Source organism: Salvelinus alpinus, chromosome 6 (assembly GCF_045679555.1).
Source record: "Salvelinus alpinus chromosome 6, SLU_Salpinus.1, whole genome shotgun sequence".
Classification (NCBI taxonomy): domain Eukaryota; kingdom Metazoa; phylum Chordata; class Actinopteri; order Salmoniformes; family Salmonidae; genus Salvelinus; species Salvelinus alpinus.
In genome coordinates, this window is record NC_092091.1 from 35567582 (window position 1) to 35587659 (window position 20078).

Sequence of the window (20078 nt, forward strand, 5' to 3'; positions counted from 1 at the left end):
GTGAACCACTCCTGTGTTGTGATTTCCCAGGTTGCTGCAGGAGGAGTTAGAGGCAGACGTCAGCCTGTGTACGGTGGGCTCCTGCACCAGCTCTACCCCTCTCCTGGTTCACAGAGCTGTTCTCCTGGCCAGGGCCCCACACATACTGAGGAGGGGTGCTCATCCAGACCCCAAGACCATCCAGCTAAACAACTATGACAGCACGGAGCTGAAGCAGTATATCAGGTACACTCAGAGTCAGAATACATGTTATTGTCTTTACAGTTTCAGTACACTCACCAATCCATAGAAATATAATTACTAATGCAATTTCTATGGTCCAATCATCCTTATTTATGTAGGCCCTCTATTCTTACTCAAATAGACATCACAGATGCATAAAATATATTTTAATCATTTAAGAGAGTGTTTCTATGTAGATAATCTAACTCTGTCAATTAACATGATTGTTAGGTGGTGCTTAGTGTGTAGTTTCTGTACTGTTAAATTACAGCCAGAGGGCGCCATACTCTTTTTTTTTCTTCTCTGTCTTTTTCTTTTCTCTCCAGACCTAGATGCTGTAAATCAGCCATACTCGATGCAGGTCAATACGGACCGCGGGTCCTGACTTTTGAAATAGCCAGAACTCAGTCTTTCAATTTACTGCTGTTTAGAGCTGTAACCGTAGAATGCACAAGGTGCAATTTCAAAAGTTGGTAGTGCATGGGGAGTTTTCCTCTTGTTATGTCATTCACTGACAGACCTTAGAGAGCTATTTATAACCTGTCAGAAATGTCCAGTTGATCAACTAGATAGGTAAATTAGACTAACCAGCTATCTAAATCTTGTAGTTATCATGGCCAGATTAAGTGCTCAGGGGCCTCAGGAGGCCCCCTTTGTTTTTGTCAGGTATTGTAATTTAATTATATATATTTTTTTTTTTACCTTTATTTAACTAGGCAAGTCAGTTAAGAACAAATTCTTATTTTCAATGACGGACAAGGAACAGTGGGTTAACTGCCTTGTTCAGGGGCAGAATGACAGATTTTTACCTTGTCAGCTCAGGGATTTAATCTTGCAACCTTTCGGTTACAAGTCCAACGCTCTAACCACTAGGCTATCTGCCGCCCTAATGTGTAGAATTGCAGAAAATTAAGTTAAAATGGGAAATGGAGTAACATGGGTTGTGAAGTGGAGGTTTGTTACTACGCTGATAAATGCAATATCCATCCGGAACTTTGCCACATAGGAAATGTGTGACCGGACCTTCTCAAATAGTAGTAGAGTACTCCTGCTGTAAGTATTTTGTCAAGCAGATTATTAATAGAACGGTGTAATCTGATTACGAAGGCATTGTGAGATTATCTGATCATGTTAGTACTAATAGCATCCATCTGTAATATCAACATCAGGGTATGGATCCAGTGATACTCTCCATTAGGAATACTGTAGACAAGAGTCAGATCTGGCCCCAGCAGCAGCAGTAGTATGGTCTACTGAGAGAGTACAACCAGCCTTTGATCTTATGCATTATGCTGCTAGCTCATTAGCAGGGTATTAATCAGGCCTTCAGAGCAGCAGCAGAGCAGACCATGTTGTGCCATGATGATGACTCTGCAATACTGTATATGTGGACACAAACGGAGTACAAACAAAGTCTGTTGATAGATGTACAGTATATGTGTGAGAGCTCCTGGATTGGGACAATTTGCTCTTAATGGACCACATATTTGTTATGTTCATAACCATACCAATGTGTATGCTTGCAAGTCTTTTTTACTGGTAAACATGAGGTTGTAAGTAACAAAAAAATTCCCAGGACATAGACATATCTGATATGGACAGAAAGCTTAAATTATTTTAAATCTAACTGCACTGTCCAATTTACAGTAGCTATTACAGTGAAAGAATACCATGCTATTGTTTGAGGAGAGTGCACTATTATGAACTTGAAAATGTATTAATAAACCAATATTAGGCACATTTGGGCAATCTTGATACAACATTTTGAACAGATGCAATGGTTCATTGGATCATTCTAAAACGTGGACATACACTGCTGCCATCTAGTGGCCAACATCTAAATTGCGCCTGGGATGGAAAAATACAGTATGGCCTTTCTTTGCATTTCAATGATAGTACAAAAAAAACGCATGTTTTTTTCTTCGTATTATCTTTTACCAGATCTAATGTGTTATATTCTCCTATATTAATTTCACATTTCCACAAACTTCAAAGTGTTTCTTTTCAAATGGCATCAAGAATATGCATATCCTTGCTTCAGGTCCTGAGCTACAGGCAGTTAGATTTGGGTATGTCATTTTAGGCAAAAAAAATTTTAAAGGGTTGGATCCTTGATTAACGAGTCTGAATTAATCCACTACATTTATCAAAGATCATCATTCCTGTCCATCCTTCATTGAGAACCTCTAGGTGCCAGTCTAACTGTATCTTCAGCAGCAGATATACACTCAGGGTCCAGTTTATTAGGTACACCAACCTGTTCATGAAGATGGATAACTCCTACAGACAGTGAGTCACGTGGCCGTGGCTTGCTGTATAAAGCAGGCAGACAGGCATCGAGGAATTCAGTTAATGTTTGATTGAGCGTTAGAATGGGCAAAACGAGTGACCTAAGTGACTTTGAGTGCTGTATGATCATCGGTGCCATGCGCGCCGGATCCAGTATCTCAGAAATGGCCGCCCTCCTGTGCTTTTCACGCACAACAGTGTCTAGGGTTTACCGAGAATGGTGCGACAAAGGAAAAAACATCCAGTCAACGGCAGTCCTGTGAGCGAAAACAGCTCGTTGATGAAAGAGGTCAAAGGAGAATGGCAAGAATCGTGCAAGCTAACAGGCGGGCCACAAACACACAAATTACAGCGCAGTACTTATTTATTTAGTACAACAGTGGTGTGCCAAAACGGCATCTTGCAACGCACAACTCGTCAATCCTTGTCACGGCTGGGATATTGCAGCAGACGACCACACCAGGTTCCACTCCTATCAGCTAAATATAAGAAGCTATTCCAGTGGGCACGCAATCACCAACACTGGACAGTTTAGTAGAAAAAACATTGCCTGGTCCGACAAATCCCGGGTCCTGTTGCGTCATGCTGATGGCAGAGTAAGGATTTGATGAAAGCAGCATGAGTCCATGGATCCGTCCTGCCTGGTGTCAACGGTACAGGCTGGTGGCGGTGGTGTACTGGTGTGGGGAATGTTTTCCTGGCACACGTTAGGTCCAATTGAGCAACAATTGAACGCCACAGCGTAGCTGAACATTGTTGCTGACCAAACCCAATACAACATTTTTGGGATGAGATGTAACGGGCTGTTCATACCGCCGTCCAATCTGTAGCAACTGTGTGAAGGCATCGCATAAGCGTGGACAACATCCATGTGGAACGTTTCCGACACCTTGTAGAATGCCCCAAATAATTCAGGCTGTTCTGGAAGCAAAGAGAGGACCGACCCGGTATTAGATGGGTGTACCTAATAAATGACCTCTGTGTATATATTCGAACAGAACCGGTGTTTTGGTCTCATCAGACGCAGAAGAATCAGTTCAACTGCAGTGAGGTGAGCGAACAGGCACTGGGCTGGGCTGCAGTGTGCTAGCTAACAGGCACTGGGCTGGGCTGCAGTGTGCTAGCTAACAGGCACTGGGCTGGGCTGCAGTGTGCTAGCTAACAGGCACTGGGCTGGGCTGCAGTGTGCTAGCAAACAGGCCCTGGGCTGGGCTGCAGTGTGCTAGCTAACAGGCCCTGGGCTGGGCTGCAGTGTGCTAGCTAACAGGCACTGGGCTGGGGTGCAGTGTGCTAGCTAACAGGCACTGGGCTGGGGTGCAGTGTGCTAGCTAACAGGCACTGGGCTAGGGTGCAGTGTGCTAGCTAACAGGCACTGGGCTGGGGTGCAGTGTGCTAGCTAACAGGCACTGGGCTGGGGTGCAGTGTGCTAGCTAACAGGCACTGGGCTGGGGTGCAGTGTGCTAGCTAACAGGCACTGGGCTAGGGTGCAGTGTGCTAGCTAACAGGCACTGGGCTGGGGTGCAGTGTGCTAGCTTACAGGCACTGGGGCTCTGGCAGCAGTCAGAATCTCTGCACTGCTCCTCTCACGCACTTCTGTGTTCTGGAACATTACACCCTGTGCGGCAGTGTCTCCTTGTAGTTCAGAGCAATGATGACTGACTAGTATTCCTCATAGAATGTATACAAAGGCTCTAACCGAGGCATTTGTTACCATTCTAATCCTAGGTGTTTTAGAGGGCTTGGGATAAAGCATAACACACATTTCCTCTTGGACATTGGACAATAAAGTAATCTTCTTCCTTTTCTTCTGTTTCTACAAATCTTAGGCGAATGTACACAGCAGACCAACGCATGGGCTTGGCTGGAGAAGGAATCCCTGAGGACTTAGAGTCGCCTACTATTGTCCTCAATGGTCCCGATGCCGATCTCCACACTGACTCAGGTAAACAGATCAGCCGTGGGTGCATCCAAAATGGCTTCCTATTCCCTATTTAATGCACTACTTTTGACCAAAGCCCTATGGGTCCCTAGGTCCATGAGACCTAGGGAGATCAAAATGATCTGACTTAAACAAAATTCTCCTTCATGTTCATCATCTCCAGCACCACCCCAACATCAACATACAGTATGTGAAAATGGCTCGTTTCTATGTTTTGTGGGGGGGGAAATAGAGGAAGTTAAGTGTTTCCAATGACCTCATCAGTGTGCATTATGTGATTTTTAACCAATTATGAGTAGGGATTGCCTAATAATTGTCTTCTAATTGGTTAATGATAGCATTGGAAACAGTTATCTTCCTTTACAACAAAACATAGAAAAGCACAATTTTCACATATGTTGATGTTGTGGTGGTGCTGGAGATGATGAATATGAAGTTGAAAAAGGGTGAAATTTCCCTTTAACCCTTAATTGCATTTAGTAGCTTGATGTTGCTACTGGCAATAACAACCCAGTGCAGATAAGGCAACACAGCTTCATTGACCTTTTTAGGTAAACACTAACGCTACTCGTTCTGCATGTTTATTCAATTTAGCTTTGTTCTCTGTCACTCACACACAAACACACTTTGCGTCTGGTCCAACGGATGGTGCACGGCCCTTCTAGTCAGATCTCCCCAGGCCAAAGAAAAAGGTTTTTTGCACATACATTCTATTGTCTTATTATTGCCCTCCATTCCTATCCCTTTCAGATAATGCTGTGGTTGTGGAGCCAGCCTCTGGTCTTGGAGCAGACCTGTTGGATCTCTATCAGAGAGGAGAAGGATCTGACATCAGCATCCAAGTAGGGGAGCAGGTCTTCTCCTGTCACAGGTAATCAATCAGCCAATATGCCAGTATGAAGTCAGTATGAAGTCCTTTTTGCATCAGCAGTGGTCACAAAGGGATTTAGTGTAACTTGGCCTAGACACCACAGACCAAACAGAAGCACAGTGGCCAGGAAAAAACTCCCTAGAAGGAAAACCTAGTAGCACAATAAGGGCTAAAGGTCAATCAATATTTGTGTAGGAGAATGACTATGATTGTTTTGTTTTTATCTCCTACACAAAACCCTGCCTGGGAGTTATCAAACCTCTGTACATCTCAATTCCTCTTCTATCTATGCATAATTTGATGCAACTCAGTAGGTTGTAGGTGGCGTTAGTAGGTGTATTATTTTCACAAAGCAGTTATAGTTCATAACACCAGGCCTACATATAGTTCAATCGAGTAAAGGCTTACTCCATGACAACAGAGACAGAATACAATATGGAATTTTATTGAATAGTTTGGGAGAGGCCTTCCCCCCCCAGCGAGCGGGAGACACAAGGTTTGAGTTGACATATAAATACTCCGCTAGATTCATGCTCATATGTTGAAGGAAAGGAAAGTGATTATTGCACGAGTAACCCCATAGATTAATCATCGAGCGTGGTGGAATTGCCTTAGTGTACCATGCTCATAGGCTGAAGTTAATTGATGAATGACATTCCGCACACTTGCTTATAGTAAAGGACGTGACGCTATGCTGATGAGGTAACATAAACACTAACATGGATACCTGCTATGCTAATGAGGTAACATTATAAACATTACCCTATAAATACCAGCTATACTGATGAGGTAACATTATAGACACTACCTTTATAAATACCTGCTATGCTGATGAGGTAACATTATCAACACTACCTTATCAATACTTGCTTTGCTGATGAGTGAGATGGGAAGCAATGTGAATTATTTAAGCAGTAAGGCCAGAGTGGTGTGGTATATAGCCAATATACCTCGTCTAAGGGCTGTTCTTAGGCAACAACAGCTGATGGATGATCGCTAATATTAAGCAAGTCTCAAGGTTTTGCTCGCCTGAGGTAGAGTACCTCATGATAAGCTATACAGTAGATTATATTATTTACCAAGAAAGTTTTCATCTATATTTTTCTGCACCCAGCCCTGAATGCTGATTGGCTGACAGCCATGGTATATCAGACTATACCACAGGTACGACAAAACATTTATTTTTACTGATATAATTACATTGGTATCCAGTTTATATTCGCAACAAGGCACCTCGAGGGTTTGTGGTAAGGCCAATATACCACGGCTAAGGGCTGTATACAGGCATTCCGCGTTGCGCGTAATACTCCTTTTTTATTGGCTTGTATGGCATTCTAGAGCGTGCATTATTTCCCTGTAACGCACAGTATATTTGCACAGTAGAATTCAATAGCTATAGTTCATTTTTACAAGTTTTGTTGGAGCTGCTTTTGAAAGTAAAAGTCGAATTGAAAACAGTAGTGGGATTGTTGAGTTCGATTTTCATAGTTAGCTAAGCTACTAAGTCTGTTTATTTGGTTACCATAACAACTACTGTAGCTATCTAGTAAACTTGCTAGCTACTTCAGTGGATGTTGAACACATTTCTACCTGCAAATGAACACATTTCTAGCGGCAATGTTCAATTATAGCCATGGTATAAAAGGGATAATCAACTCGGGGCTCTATGCGATCTATGTAAAATAATGCTACTCCGTGAAAGGTCAGTTCCACACGTTCATTATTCTCCCTAAAAATAACAGCCCCTCATTTATTACCCCTTACTCACTAGATAAATGAAAGGATGATCCATTCAGACCAGCCTTACTGATTGAACTTTCGTTACTACATTAACATTCTCTGGCATTTGATAGAATTCCCTGATGCTCAAACTTGATTGATTGTTGGGCAGTTCCTCATGTAATAGTGATACACATGCAAGGCTGTTTGGAAGTGGAATGAGTACAGATACTGCTAATGATCTGCTGATACATACCGATGCGCTTCTTGTACATGAACAGTTTGATAATAGTTTTAATGTATTTGTGTGTCACATGAAATCATGTTATAACAGTGTTATGCATTTGCATACAGACGTCACTTTGAAGGGATATTTGCATAGATTGGTTACCATTTTGGCATGCAATCTGAACAGTTGGATTTCAGGCACAAATAAATGGTCACGATTATACATTGACCTTTGAATCAAACATCAACCTGAAAAAGCCCCCCAGACCTGCATTTAAACCAATAATGTGCACCAAACACAACCATCTGTCTCTGTGTCCAAAAATGTTGCTTGATTTATCTTCATGTTTCTGTTATCATTCATTGATAAAAAAGTAAGCTGTACAACACAATCACAGTCCTCAAGGCCAGAGGGTTTCACCAAGCCGTTACGCTGTGGTGAGGTCATTCAGTGGTGCAGAGGTAGTGCTAGTAGTAAACATGGAGACAGGTTTCTCCCTCTCTGCCTGTGCTCAGGGGATCTACCCAGACAGACACACAGTGTAATGCAGCTCCTCTCCAGATGAAAGCGGGAAAACCTTTTTTGGTGTTTTTCTAGCGTTCCATGCCATGTGAGTCTTGACTGCAGTGCAACACTGCTGAATCTGATTAGTATGGTAGCCCAGTGGTGCCTGCCTTGCGCAGTTCTCTCTCGCTCCCTTCTTCTCTCGATGCCACTCCACTGGGGCTGAGCTGTGATCTACCAATCACTTTCATCCATCCCTCCATCCCCACCTCCCCCGGCTGGGGGAAGAGATGCGATATCTAGACTGACTGACACAGACACACACCTACCTCTGCTGAGGGAAGAGAAGATTTATTCCCCTCCTCACGGAGACTGACTGACATTCACAATCTGGTGCCTTTCATTTACAGCAGCAAGACTTCTACAGCTCATTGTATGAAGTCACTCTTTTGTTTCACATACAGGAGGACTTGTCATGTTCTATATGTTAGGCTGATGGTGCTACTAAAGTACCTCTGTTTGGAGTACAGTGCTGTACCATCGTGACTACCTTTTGTTAAACGACTTTAGTGTCTATTAGTGCTCGATATTATACACCTGTCAGCAACGGGTGTGGCTGAAATAGTCGAATCCACTCATTTGAAGGGTTGTCCACAAACTTTTGTATTTTTAGTGTATGCAATTTAGCAGACACTTTTATCCAAAGCAATTTAGTCATGTGTGCATACATTTTCATATGGGTGGCCCCAGGGAGATGGCAGCCAGTGTTTTAAGGAATAATGACAGTAATCACTGAGAATTGATGTATGAATGTGTTGCAATAGCATGGAGACATTCACGATTCTTTCAACAGCATTTTTTACTGTAAATTCTCTCCAGTCACGTCGTCTATTTCTGCTTCTATAATAAGCTCTGCTACAGAAGAGGACACCCCTCCTGAAGTGTAGTTAAATGATCACTCTGAGAGAATTATAGCACACTCCAAGTATATGGAATCACAGTATGGCAATGAGGGGGTTAAATAAAGACTATACTATTTACAGTGGGTGTGTGAGAGAGAAAAGCAGAGGGGTTTGTCTGTGACTGTGGAGAGAGGGGGTCCTTCTTCGTCCATGACAAGATAAGCTAGTGAATAATGGTGACTGTAAAACTGTGGATCCCCTCTGATGATTTTCACTGAGCTGTCATGATGCTAGAGATGATCTGAAGATCATATTAGATATGCAATGTGCTGCAGGGTCATATGTGCATCTCAGTGGCAGTTGAGCATCATCTTGGTAAAAACATGGGCTTCGGTTCAGAGACTGCAGAATGGTTCTTTGATGTCCAGATCAGTCACTTCTCTGAAGGTCTGTGTGCCAGACATGCCATCACCATGTGTCCCTTCAGGGCCAGCTACACCATCACCACACATACACACACACGCACAGGCCACACAGCTGAAATATGACGCGTGTGTGTTTGTTTTTAGGGCGGTCCTGTGTGCGCGGTCTCAGTATTTCCGAGCTATGCTGTGTGGGAGTTGGATGGAGAGCTCCAGACAATGCATCACTCTACAGGGGTAGGTCCTGGCACACATGCGTACATACATACATACATACATACATTTGAAGTCGGAAGTTTACATATACCTTAGCCAAATACATTTAAACTCAGTTTTTCACAATTTCTGACATTTAATCCGAGTAAAAAGTCCCCGTCTTAGGTCAGTTAGGATCACCACTTTATTTTAGGAATCTGAAATGTCAGAATAATAGTAGAAGAATGATTTATTTCAGCTTTTATTTCTTTCATCACATTCCCAGCGGGTCAGAAGTTTACATACACTCAATTAGTATTTGGTAGTATGGCCTTTAAATTGTTTAACTTGGGTCAAATGAAGTCCTTCATTTGGGACGTAACCTATACCTCCACTCTGGTGTATCAATAACAAGGCTCATTGTCTCCCAACAACAATTTAAGTCTGCTGCCTATTCTATACTGCATTAATAATTCATACTGTGGGTGCGAGAATATATCAAGCTGGCTCTTTATGGGGTTTCATGCACACACCAGGGTTAGTCTCAATTTGAATTGAAGGCAGTTATTTCAGGAAATTATTTGAATTTAACATTCAGAAATGTAAAAACGTTTAAAATAAATAGTTTCTGCTTTATTGAGAAGTCATTAAGTGGAATTTACATTTTTTGTATACTATCTGAATTGACTGCAAACAAACCGCTAACTACAGACAGTGTGATTCCACTCACTCAGATAATTTCCAAACCAGGTCATCTACCCTTGTTTTTGAGTCCTCTCTACCCTTGCCGTCAGAGCGGTGTGGCAGCAGAGACAAACGAGGCAGCACTCTCCTAAGGGGAGAGTAATGTCACTCGTCTCAGCTTGGCTAATCTGAGAGTAATTGGGGATGACACTCTGTCACCATGCAGGATAGGTGTGCTGAGGCACTGTACTGGAGGACTCTGGGGGAAATACCCCGTAGGCCTGAGTGACAATGTTTTAGTGCTGCTCTTCGCTTAGAATTGGATTGTATAAAAACATAATTTGGTTCAATAAATAGATGTTTATATATTATTTATTTAACCATTATTTTTAGTTTAGTAAGATAAAATCAGTTTTGCAAGAGACACTTCAAGCTTATAGCTTGAATAAAAAGATTTGAAGTGGGATGATGGTTCTACTTTGCCTAGAGAGGTAACGACAGTGTTGTGTTATTTTCAGTTTGGGTCCAGATGAGATGGAGATTCTCCTACAGTTCATGTATGGTGCCATAATAGACCTACCACCCAGAGCCAGTGCCAGGTATGTGCCTTAAAAAATGTGAAGTTGTATCCAAACTTTCAGCACACGTCTTCCAACATACTGTCAGGTAGACATATACAGTACATTCGGAAAGTATTCAGACCCTTTCCCTTTTTCAACTTTTTGTTACAGCCTTGTTCTAAAATTGATTAAATAAACATTTTTACTCATCAATCTACACACAATACCCCATAATGACAAAGCAGAAATACCTTATTTACATAAGTATTCAGACCCTTTGCAATGAGACTCGAAATTGAGTTTAGGTGCATCCTGTTTCCATTGATCATCCTTAAGATGTTTCTACTTGATTGGAGTCCACCTGTGGTAAATTCAATTGATTGGACATGATTTGGAAAGGCGCACACCTGTCTATATAAGGTCCCATAGTTGACGGTGCATGTCAGAGGAAATACCAAGCCATGAGATCGAAGGAATTGTTTGTAGAGCTCCGAGACAGGATTGTGTCAAGGCGAAGATCTGGGGAAGGGTACCAAAAAATGTCTGCAGCATTGAAGGTCCCCAAGAACACAATGGCCTCCATCATTCTTAAATGGAAGAAGTTTGGAACCACCAAAACTCTTCTTAGAGCTGGCCGCCCGGCCAAACTGAACAATCGGGGGAGAAGGGCCTTGGTCAACAATCCGATGGTCACTCTGAATGGGAGAAACTCCCCAAATACAGGTGTGCCAAGCTTGTAGCATCATACCCAAGAAGACTCGAGGCTGCAATTACTGCCAAAGGTTCTTCTACAAAGTACTGAGTAAAGGGTCTGAATACTTATGTAAATGTGATAGTTTGTCATTATGGAGGTATTGTGTGTAGATTGATGAGTGGGAAAAAACAATTTAATACATTTTAGGATAAGGCTGCAACGTAACAAAATGTGGAAAAGACAAGGGGTTGGAATATTTTCTGAATGCACTGTATACTTCTTACACACATTGTTTGCATTGCATATATCTCTCTGAATGAAATTGAAAGGTTTTGAAAATCAGGTTAAAAATAATATTTTTACTATTTTGTTAATTTGGTATGAAAATACAATTTCTTTCAAATGAATCTGTAATCGAAGGTTAATCAAAATGATCACCACTGTACATGGTTCTCCCTTTTATTTGAACTTTTACCACTATGTTTCAGTACTGATACATTTAGTGGGGTGGTAAAGAATTCAGTTAAATATTTCAAATGATCTTGATTGTTCTCTGTAAAATGTTCAATGTTGATTGCATGAATCTGAAACTTCATTGATTGATTTGAAGTATTTGTGCATGTAATTAATTATGTTGTTAGATGTTTAAATTATCACGTTTCCTATCTTTATTTTGGCAAAATACCAGGCGTTTCCGTGTCAAGTGTCAATCGTAGAGATAAATAGAGGACTGTAGATGGAAATTACTCGTTTTGGTATAGACATTGCTATTAAGGGTTTCCACCATTTAAAAATAGTCAAGTGGGTGGGGATTCCTATGGGTTGGGAGTGATCAGCCAATTATCAGAGAGCATTGTCTTCTTCAAATTGGCAGGGTTCATATGGTCATGAAAATACAAAAATTGTGTTTTCCTGGCCTGGAAAAGTTTTGGAAAAGGATAATATCCTGAAAGTTTTTGGAGAAGTCATGGAAATGTATTTAATAATTTCTGTTAATATAATTTATTTAGGCACAGTTTTTAGATATTTTATCAATCAAATAAAAATCAGCCAGGATCGGAATGACACTAGCACGTCTGTGTTTGTGTGCATCACATGCATGTGTGTGAGACAAGTGGGCCGTTGCTCAAGGAGGGAGAGACAGTCGGACATTGCAGCAGCAGGTAGTCCTGGCCTATAAAATATGATTGACAATAGACTAATAATTAGTTAGCCAATTCAAAACTTATCTTGTACCCTCTAGTTAACTGTTTACCTATTGTTAGCATGTATTAATGTTTTCGTTATGTCCCAAAAACATACCACATTACGCATACTGTTTATAAGTATCAATTGTTGGTCATGGAAATTTGGTTAAAATTTGGTTAAAAGTCATGGAGAAGTTATGAAATTCCCATCTGTCAAAATGTGTATTAACCCTGAATTGGGTTGCATATGGTTTGTAAACCAAAGACTAAAATAATATCCAGGAGCCAAGACCATGTTTTTACCAGGACATTGGTCCCAAGATCCAGACCCGGTGAGTTGAGACCATGACAAGGGCCCTTTCTTAAATTGTAAGAAACTCAAGTGGAGTAAACTCGAGTACAGTTCAGTAGAGCACAGTAGGGTACAGTAGAGAACAGTACAGTAGAGTACAGTATAATGGAGTAGGGTATAGTAGATAACAGAACAGTAGAATAGGGTACAGTAGAGCACATTATAGACATACATTTTTGGCCAAATAAATGTCAGTGTTTGGGTTGTTGGGGGGTTGCAGCCCAACTGCTGGCTATGCATCTCAATACTCTACACTTTTTCCTGAAGTGCGCACTTGTCCACTACCCACATGGTGGTGCACTGTAGGTCAGTTTGTAGAGCATGGCGCATGCAACTTTAAATTGGAGGTAGCCTCAATGGCTGTCACAAACTCCATAATGGCACATATACAAAGATGAGATCTCTTATATATCTCTATGGTGTCAATTGTTTCGGTTGTGACTTATGTACTTATTTTTTACTTATCACCATAGCTAACATATGGCTTGCTATCTTTCATTTGGACAGATGTACAGTGCATTTGGAATGTATTCAGACCCCTTGGCTTTTTTCCCCTTTTTTTTGCGTTACAGCCTTACTCTAAAATTGATTAAATTGTTTTTCCCCCTCGTCAATCTACATACAATACCTCATAATGGTAAAGCAAAAGCAGGTTTTTTGAAATTTTTGCAAATATATAACGTGTTTGATACACTGCCGATTTTGCAGGTTTTCCTACTTACAAAGTATGTAGAGGTCTGTAATTTTTATCATAGGTACACTTCAACTGTGAGAGACAGAATCTAAAACGAAAATCACATTGTATGATTTTTAAGTAATTAATTTGCATTTTATTGCATGACATAAGTATTTGATACATCAGAAAAGCAGAACTTAATATTTGGTACAGAAACATTTGTTTGCAATTACAGAGATCATACGTTTCCTGTAGTTCTTGACCAGGTTTGCACACACTGCAGCAGGGATTTTGGCCCACTCCTCCATACAGACCTTCTCCAGATCCTTCAGGTTTCGGGGCTGTTGCAAAAATCCAGAAAATCACATTGTATGATTTTTAAGTAATTAATTTGCATTTTATTGCATGACGTAAGTATTTGATCACCTACCAACTAGTAAGAATTCCGGCTCTCACAGACCTGTTAGTTTTTCTTTAAGAAGCCCTCCTGTTCTCCACTCATTACCTGTATTAACTGCACCTGTTTGAACTCGTTACCTGTATAAAAGACACCTGTCCACACACTCAATCAAACAGACTCCAACCTCTCCACAATGGCCAAGACCAGAGAGCTGTGTAAGGACATCAGGGATAACATTTTAGACCTGCACAAGGCTGGGATGGGCTACAGGACAATAGGCAAGCAGCTTGGTGAGAAGGCAACAACTGTTGGCGCAATTATTAGAAAATGGAAGAAGTTCAAGATGACGGTCAATCACCCTCGGTCTGGGGCTCCATGCAAGATCTCACCTCGTGGGGCATCAATGATCATGAGGAAGGTGAGGGATCAGCCCAGAACTACACGGCAGGACCTGGTCAATGACCTGAAGAGAGCTGGGACCACAGTCTCAAAGAAAACCATTAGTAACACACTACGCCGTCATGGATTAAAATCCTGCAGCGCACGCAAGGTCCCCCTGCTCAAACCAGCGCATGTCCAGGCCCGTCTGAAGTTTGCCAATGACCATCTGGATGATCCAGAGGAGGAATGGGAGACGGTCGTGTGGTCTGATGAGACAAAAATAGAGCTTTTTGGTCTAAACTCCACTCGCTGTGTTTGGAGGAAGAAGAAGGATGAGTACAACCCCAAGAACACCATCCAAACCGTGAAGCATGGAGGTGGAAACATAATTTTTGGGGGATGCTTTTCTGCAAAGGGGACAGGACGACTGCACCGTATTGAGGGGAGGATGGATGGGGCCATGTATCGCGAGATCTTGGCCAACAACCTCCTTCCCTCAGTAAGACCATTGAAGATGGGTCGTGGCTGGGTCTTCCAGCATGACAACGACCCGCAACACACAGCCAGGGCAACTAAGGAGTGGCTCCGTAAGAAGCATCTCAAGGTCCTGGAGTGGCCTAGCCAGTCTCCAGACCTGAACCCAATAGAAAATCTTTGGAGGGAGCTGAAAGTCCGTATTGCCCAGCGACAGCCCCGAAACCTGAAGGATCTGGAGAAGGTCTGTATGGAGGAGTGGGCCAAAATCCCTGCTGCAGTGTGTGCAAACCTGGTCAAGAACTACAGGAAACTTATGATCTCTGTAATTGCAAACAAAGGTTTCTGTACCAAATATTAAGTTCTGCTTTTCTGATGTATCAAATACTTATGTCATGCAATAAAATGCAAATTAATTACTTAAAAATCATACAATGAGATTTTCTAGATTTTTGTTTTAGATTCCGTCTCTCACAGTTGAAGTGTACCTATGATAAAAAATTACAGACCTCTACATGCTTTGTAAGTAGGAAAACCTGCAAAATCGGCAGTGTATCAAATACTTGTTCTCCCCACTGTATATATAAAAAAACGGAAATTATATTTACATAAGTATTCAGACCCTTTACTGAGTACTTTGTTCAAGCACCTTTGGCAGTGGTTACAGCCTCTATTCTTCTTGGGTATGACGCTACAAGGTTTTCATCAAGGATCTCTCTGTACTTTGCTCCGTTCATCTTTGCCTCGATCCTGACTAGTCTCCTAGTCCCTGCTGCTGAAAAACATCCTCACAGCATGATGCTGCCACCGCCATGCTTCACCGTAGGGTTGGTACCAGGTTTCCTCCAGACGTGACGCTTGGCATTCAGGCCAAATAATTCAAACTTGGTTTTGTCAGATCAGAGAATCTTGTTTCTCATTGTCTGAGAGTCCTTTAGGTGCCTTTTGGCAAACTCCAAGCGGGATGTCATTTGCCTTTTACTGAGGAGTGGCTTCCGTCTGGCCACTCTACCATTAAGACCTGATTGGTGGAGTGCTGCAGAGATGGTTGTCCTTCTGGGAGGTTCTCCCATCTCCACAGAGGAACTCTGGAGCTCTGTCAGAGTGACCATCGAGTTCTTGGTCACCTCCCGGACCAAGGCCCTTCTCCCCTGTTACTCAGTTTGGCCGGGTGTCAAGCTCTAGGAAGAGTCTTGGTGGTTCCAAACTTCTTCCATTTAAGAATGATGGAGGCCACTGTGTTCTTGGGGACCTTCAAAGCTGCAGACATTTTTTGGTACCCTTCCTCAGATCTGTGCCCTTGACACAATCCTGTCTTAGAACTCTATGGACAATTCCTTCTATATAGGGAATAAGCTGCAATTTGGGACGTAGCCGTAGACATTGCCGACGAATAGACATTATAGACGAAGAAGGACTTCAGTCCTAACCATCCCTTGGCCAGTACGTACAGTTGAAGTCGGAAGTTTACATACACCTTAGCCAAATACATTTAATATCAGTTTTTCACAATTCCTGATATTTAATCCTAGTAAAAATTCCCTGGCTTAGGTCAGTTAGGACCACCACTTTATTTTAAGAATGTGAAATGTCAGAATAACAGTAGAAAGAATGATTTATTTCAGCTTTTATTTCTTTCATCACATTCCCAGCGGGTCAGAAGTTTACATACACTCAATTAGTATTTTGTAGATTTGCCTTTAAATTGTTTAACTTGGGTCTAACGTTTCGGGTAGCCTTCCACCAGCTTGCCACAATAAGTTGGGTGAATTTTGGCCCATTCCTCCTGACAGATCTGGTGTAACTGAGTCAGGTTTGTAGGCCTCCTTGCTTGCACACGCCTTTTCAGTTCTGCCCACAAATCCTCTATAGGATTGAGGTCAGGGCTTTGTGATGGCCACTCCAATACCTTGACTTTGTTGTCCTTAAGCCATTTTGCCACAACTTTGGAAGTATGCTTGGGGTCATTGTCCATTTGCGACCAAGCTTTAGCTTCCTGACTGATGTCTTGAGATATTGCTTCAATATATCCACATAATTTCCCTACCTCATGATGCCATCTATTTTGTGAAGTGCACCAGTCCCTCCTGCAGCAAAGCACCCCCACAACATGATGCTGCCACCCCCGTGCTTCGGATGGTGTTCTTCAGCCCCTTTTCCTCCAAACATAATGATGGTCATTATTGCCAAACAGTTCTATTTTTGTTTCATCAGACCAGAGGACATTTCTCCAAAAAGTACGATATTTGTCCCAATGTGCAGTTGCAAACCATAGTCTGGCTTTTTTCTGGCAGTTTTGGAGCAGTGGCTTCTTCCTTGCTGAGCGGCCTTTCAGGTTAAGTCGATATAGGACTCGTTTTACTGTGGATATAGATACTTATGTACCTGTTTCCTCCATCATCTTCACAAGGTCCTTTGCTGTTGTTCTGGGATTGATTTGCACTTTTCACACCAAAGTACGTTCATCTCTAGGAGACAGAACGCGTCTCCTTCCTGAGTGGTATGACAGCTGCGTGGTCCCATGGTGTTTATACTTGTGTACTATTGTTTGTACAGATGAACGTGGTACCTTCAGGCGTTTGGAAATTGCTCCCAAGGATGAACCAGACTTGTGGAGGTCTACAATTATTTTCTGAGGTCTTGGCTGATTTCTTTTGATTTTCCCATGATGTCAAGCAAAGAGGCACTGAGTTTGAAGGTAGGCCTTGAAATTCATCCACAGGTACACCTCCAATTGGCTCAAATGATGTCAATTAGCCTATCAGAAGCTTCTAAAGCAATGACATCATTTTCTGGAATTTTCCAAGCTGTTTAAAGGCACAGTCAATTTAGTGTATGTAAACTTCTGACCCACTGGAATTGTGATACAGTGAAATAATCTGTCTGTAAACAATTTTTGGAAAAAATTACTTGTGCCATGCACAAAGTAGATGTCCTAACCAACTTACCAAAACGATAGTTTGTTAACAAGAAATTTGAGGAGTGGTTGAAAAACGAGTTTTAATGACTCCAACCTAAGTGTATGTAAACTTTCGACTTCAACTGTATATCAGATGTTCGGTAGTGACACTTCTTAAAAATACATTAAGATTTACCAACTTGCTTACTAATTTTCTTCATAATGTTTAGACATACAGACAATGTGCCATATTGGAGAGGGGTGCAATCCCATCACCTGGTTATATTTGTAGGGTTGTGGCTTAAGGCACATTCAACTTTTTTTATAATGTCTGTTTTGATAGTGACATCAAAAGTGGGGACAGCATTTTCAGAGAAAGTTGTTTAAAAAATAAATCAACTAATTATTAGATCAGTGCCTTTCAATGTGATAATAGAACAACTCTATGTTCTATTGAAATAATAGTTTGAAAAGTGACAATCATGAATCGCTTTATTTTTAAACATGACGTTTAGCAGTCAGGGTTTGGGACAGCCACCTCTCATTAGAAATAGGTGTATAAACAATGACTTTGTACTTTACTAATTTAACAATATGTTTGTCTTAGATTATTTTGGGGTGGGATGGCAATTTACACCACCTCTGTGGAATAACCCATATACATATAGAATAGAAAATAATTAATCCATCAGAAGCAAAAATGAATATCCCCAACTAGTAAAGGTACATTTCCTGAGGTCAGTGTGTTAGCTTGCTTCAGTTGTCTAAGTATGTTTAATAATAGTGGATTTCTTCAGTACCTACTATCGGTCTTGATGGTGAACCTACATGTATAGCACCAGAACCACAACACCACCTCACCTGTCCCTCTCTCCCAGTTAGAACCACAACACCACCTCACCTGTCCCTCTCTCCCAGTTAGAACCACAACACCACCTCACCTGTCCCTCTCTCCCAGTTAGAACCACAACACCACCTCACCTGTCCCTCTCTCGCAGTTAGAACCACAACACCACCTCACCTGTCCCTCTCTCCCAGTTAGAACCACAACACCACCTCACCTGTCCCTCTCTCCCAGTTAGAACCACAACACCACCTCACCTGTCCCTCTCTCCCAGTTAGAACCACAACACCACCTCACCTGTCCCTCTCTCCCAGTTAGAACCACAACACCACCTCACCTGTCCCTCTCTCCCAGTTAGAACCACAACACCACCTCACCTGTCCCTCTCTCCCAGTTAGAACCACAACACCACCTCACCTGTCCCTCTCTCCCAGTTAGAACCACAACACCACCTCACATGTCCCTCTCTCCCAGTTAGAACCACAACACCACCTCACCTGTCCCTCTCTCCCAGTTAGAACCACAACACCACCTCACCTGTCCCTCTCTCCCAGTTAGAACCACAACACCACCTCACCTGTCCCTCTCTCCCAGTTAGAACCACAACACCACCTCACCTGTCCCTCTCTCCCAGTTAGAACCACAACACCACCTCACCTGTCCCTCTCTCCCAGTTAGAACCACAACACCACCTCACCTGTCCCTCTCTCCCAGTTAGAACCACAACACCACCTCACCTGTCCCTCTCTCCCAGTTAGAACCACAACACCACCTCACCTGTCCCTCTCTCCCAGTTAGAACCACAACACCACCTCACCTGTCCCTCTCTCCCAGTTAGAACCACAACACCACCTCACCTGTCCCTCTCTCCCAGTTAGAACCACATCAAGTTTCAAAGTTTTATCTCCACGTGCACAGGATACAACAGGTGTAAAACAGTGCAGTGAATGTCTTACTTGAGCTCTTTCCCAACAATGCAGTAATATTATTTATCATGATAATATACTTAATAGAAAATACAATCAAAGTTAATGCTTTATTTTAAGGTAAACATTTTAGCCTCCGATTTGTAGTTTTATAAGTATGTCTATAAGTAGCTTATAAGGCCTTTTTTATGTGTTATTAGCCATATTAGGCTTAATTAAATTATTTGTTGTAGTACTGGCAAATCCTTAACCTCATTATTAGCTATAATAAAGTCATATTTATATATAATAAAGAGCAAGTACACAAGAAACATACTCTAAGTAAGCTGCCTCAATGTGTGACTAATAATTCAGTATGCAGGCGTACTGGAGTGGTTGAGGTTGGTGTATACATATCTCTTCCAGTCAGAACCACAACCCAACCTCACCCAGCCCTCTCTCCCAGTCAGAACCACAACCTCACCCAGCCTTCTCTCCCAGTCAGAACCACAACACCACCTCAACCGGCCCTCTCGCCTCTCTCCCAGTCAGGTGGTGTTGGCAGCAGACATGTTGGGTCTGGAGGGACTGAAGGACGTGGTGGAGATGGTGCTGACCAGAGACTACTGCCGCTTCTTCCCCAAGGTAGGTTTCTGAATGTGAGGGAGAACGTCTGACATGTCTGTTTGGCAGGCCAATTTGGCCGACTTGTTTTTGTCTTAATGTCTTA

General features: G+C 42.1%; 1 protein-coding gene across 8 annotated transcripts in view; it reads left to right on the forward strand.

Annotated features, from left to right (window-relative positions):
• Positions 1 to 20078, forward strand: part of LOC139578628 (BTB/POZ domain-containing protein 8-like) — a 43279-nt gene that overhangs the window by 2696 nt on the left and 20505 nt on the right. For 5 of the 8 annotated variants that reach the window (XM_071406478.1, XM_071406481.1, XM_071406483.1 and 2 more), the window contains 6 exons: positions 31 to 225; positions 4338 to 4453; positions 5201 to 5321; positions 9245 to 9334; positions 10495 to 10575; positions 19897 to 19993. In XM_071406478.1, the coding sequence (XP_071262579.1) occupies positions 31 to 225; positions 4338 to 4453; positions 5201 to 5321; positions 9245 to 9334; positions 10495 to 10575; positions 19897 to 19993 (700 nt within the window). Of the gene's footprint in view, positions 1 to 30; positions 226 to 4337; positions 4454 to 5200; positions 5322 to 9244; positions 9335 to 10494; positions 10576 to 19849; positions 19994 to 20078 lie in introns of those variants that run through there. The other 3 variants (XM_071406482.1, XM_071406486.1, XM_071406484.1) reach the window with 3 other exon arrangements.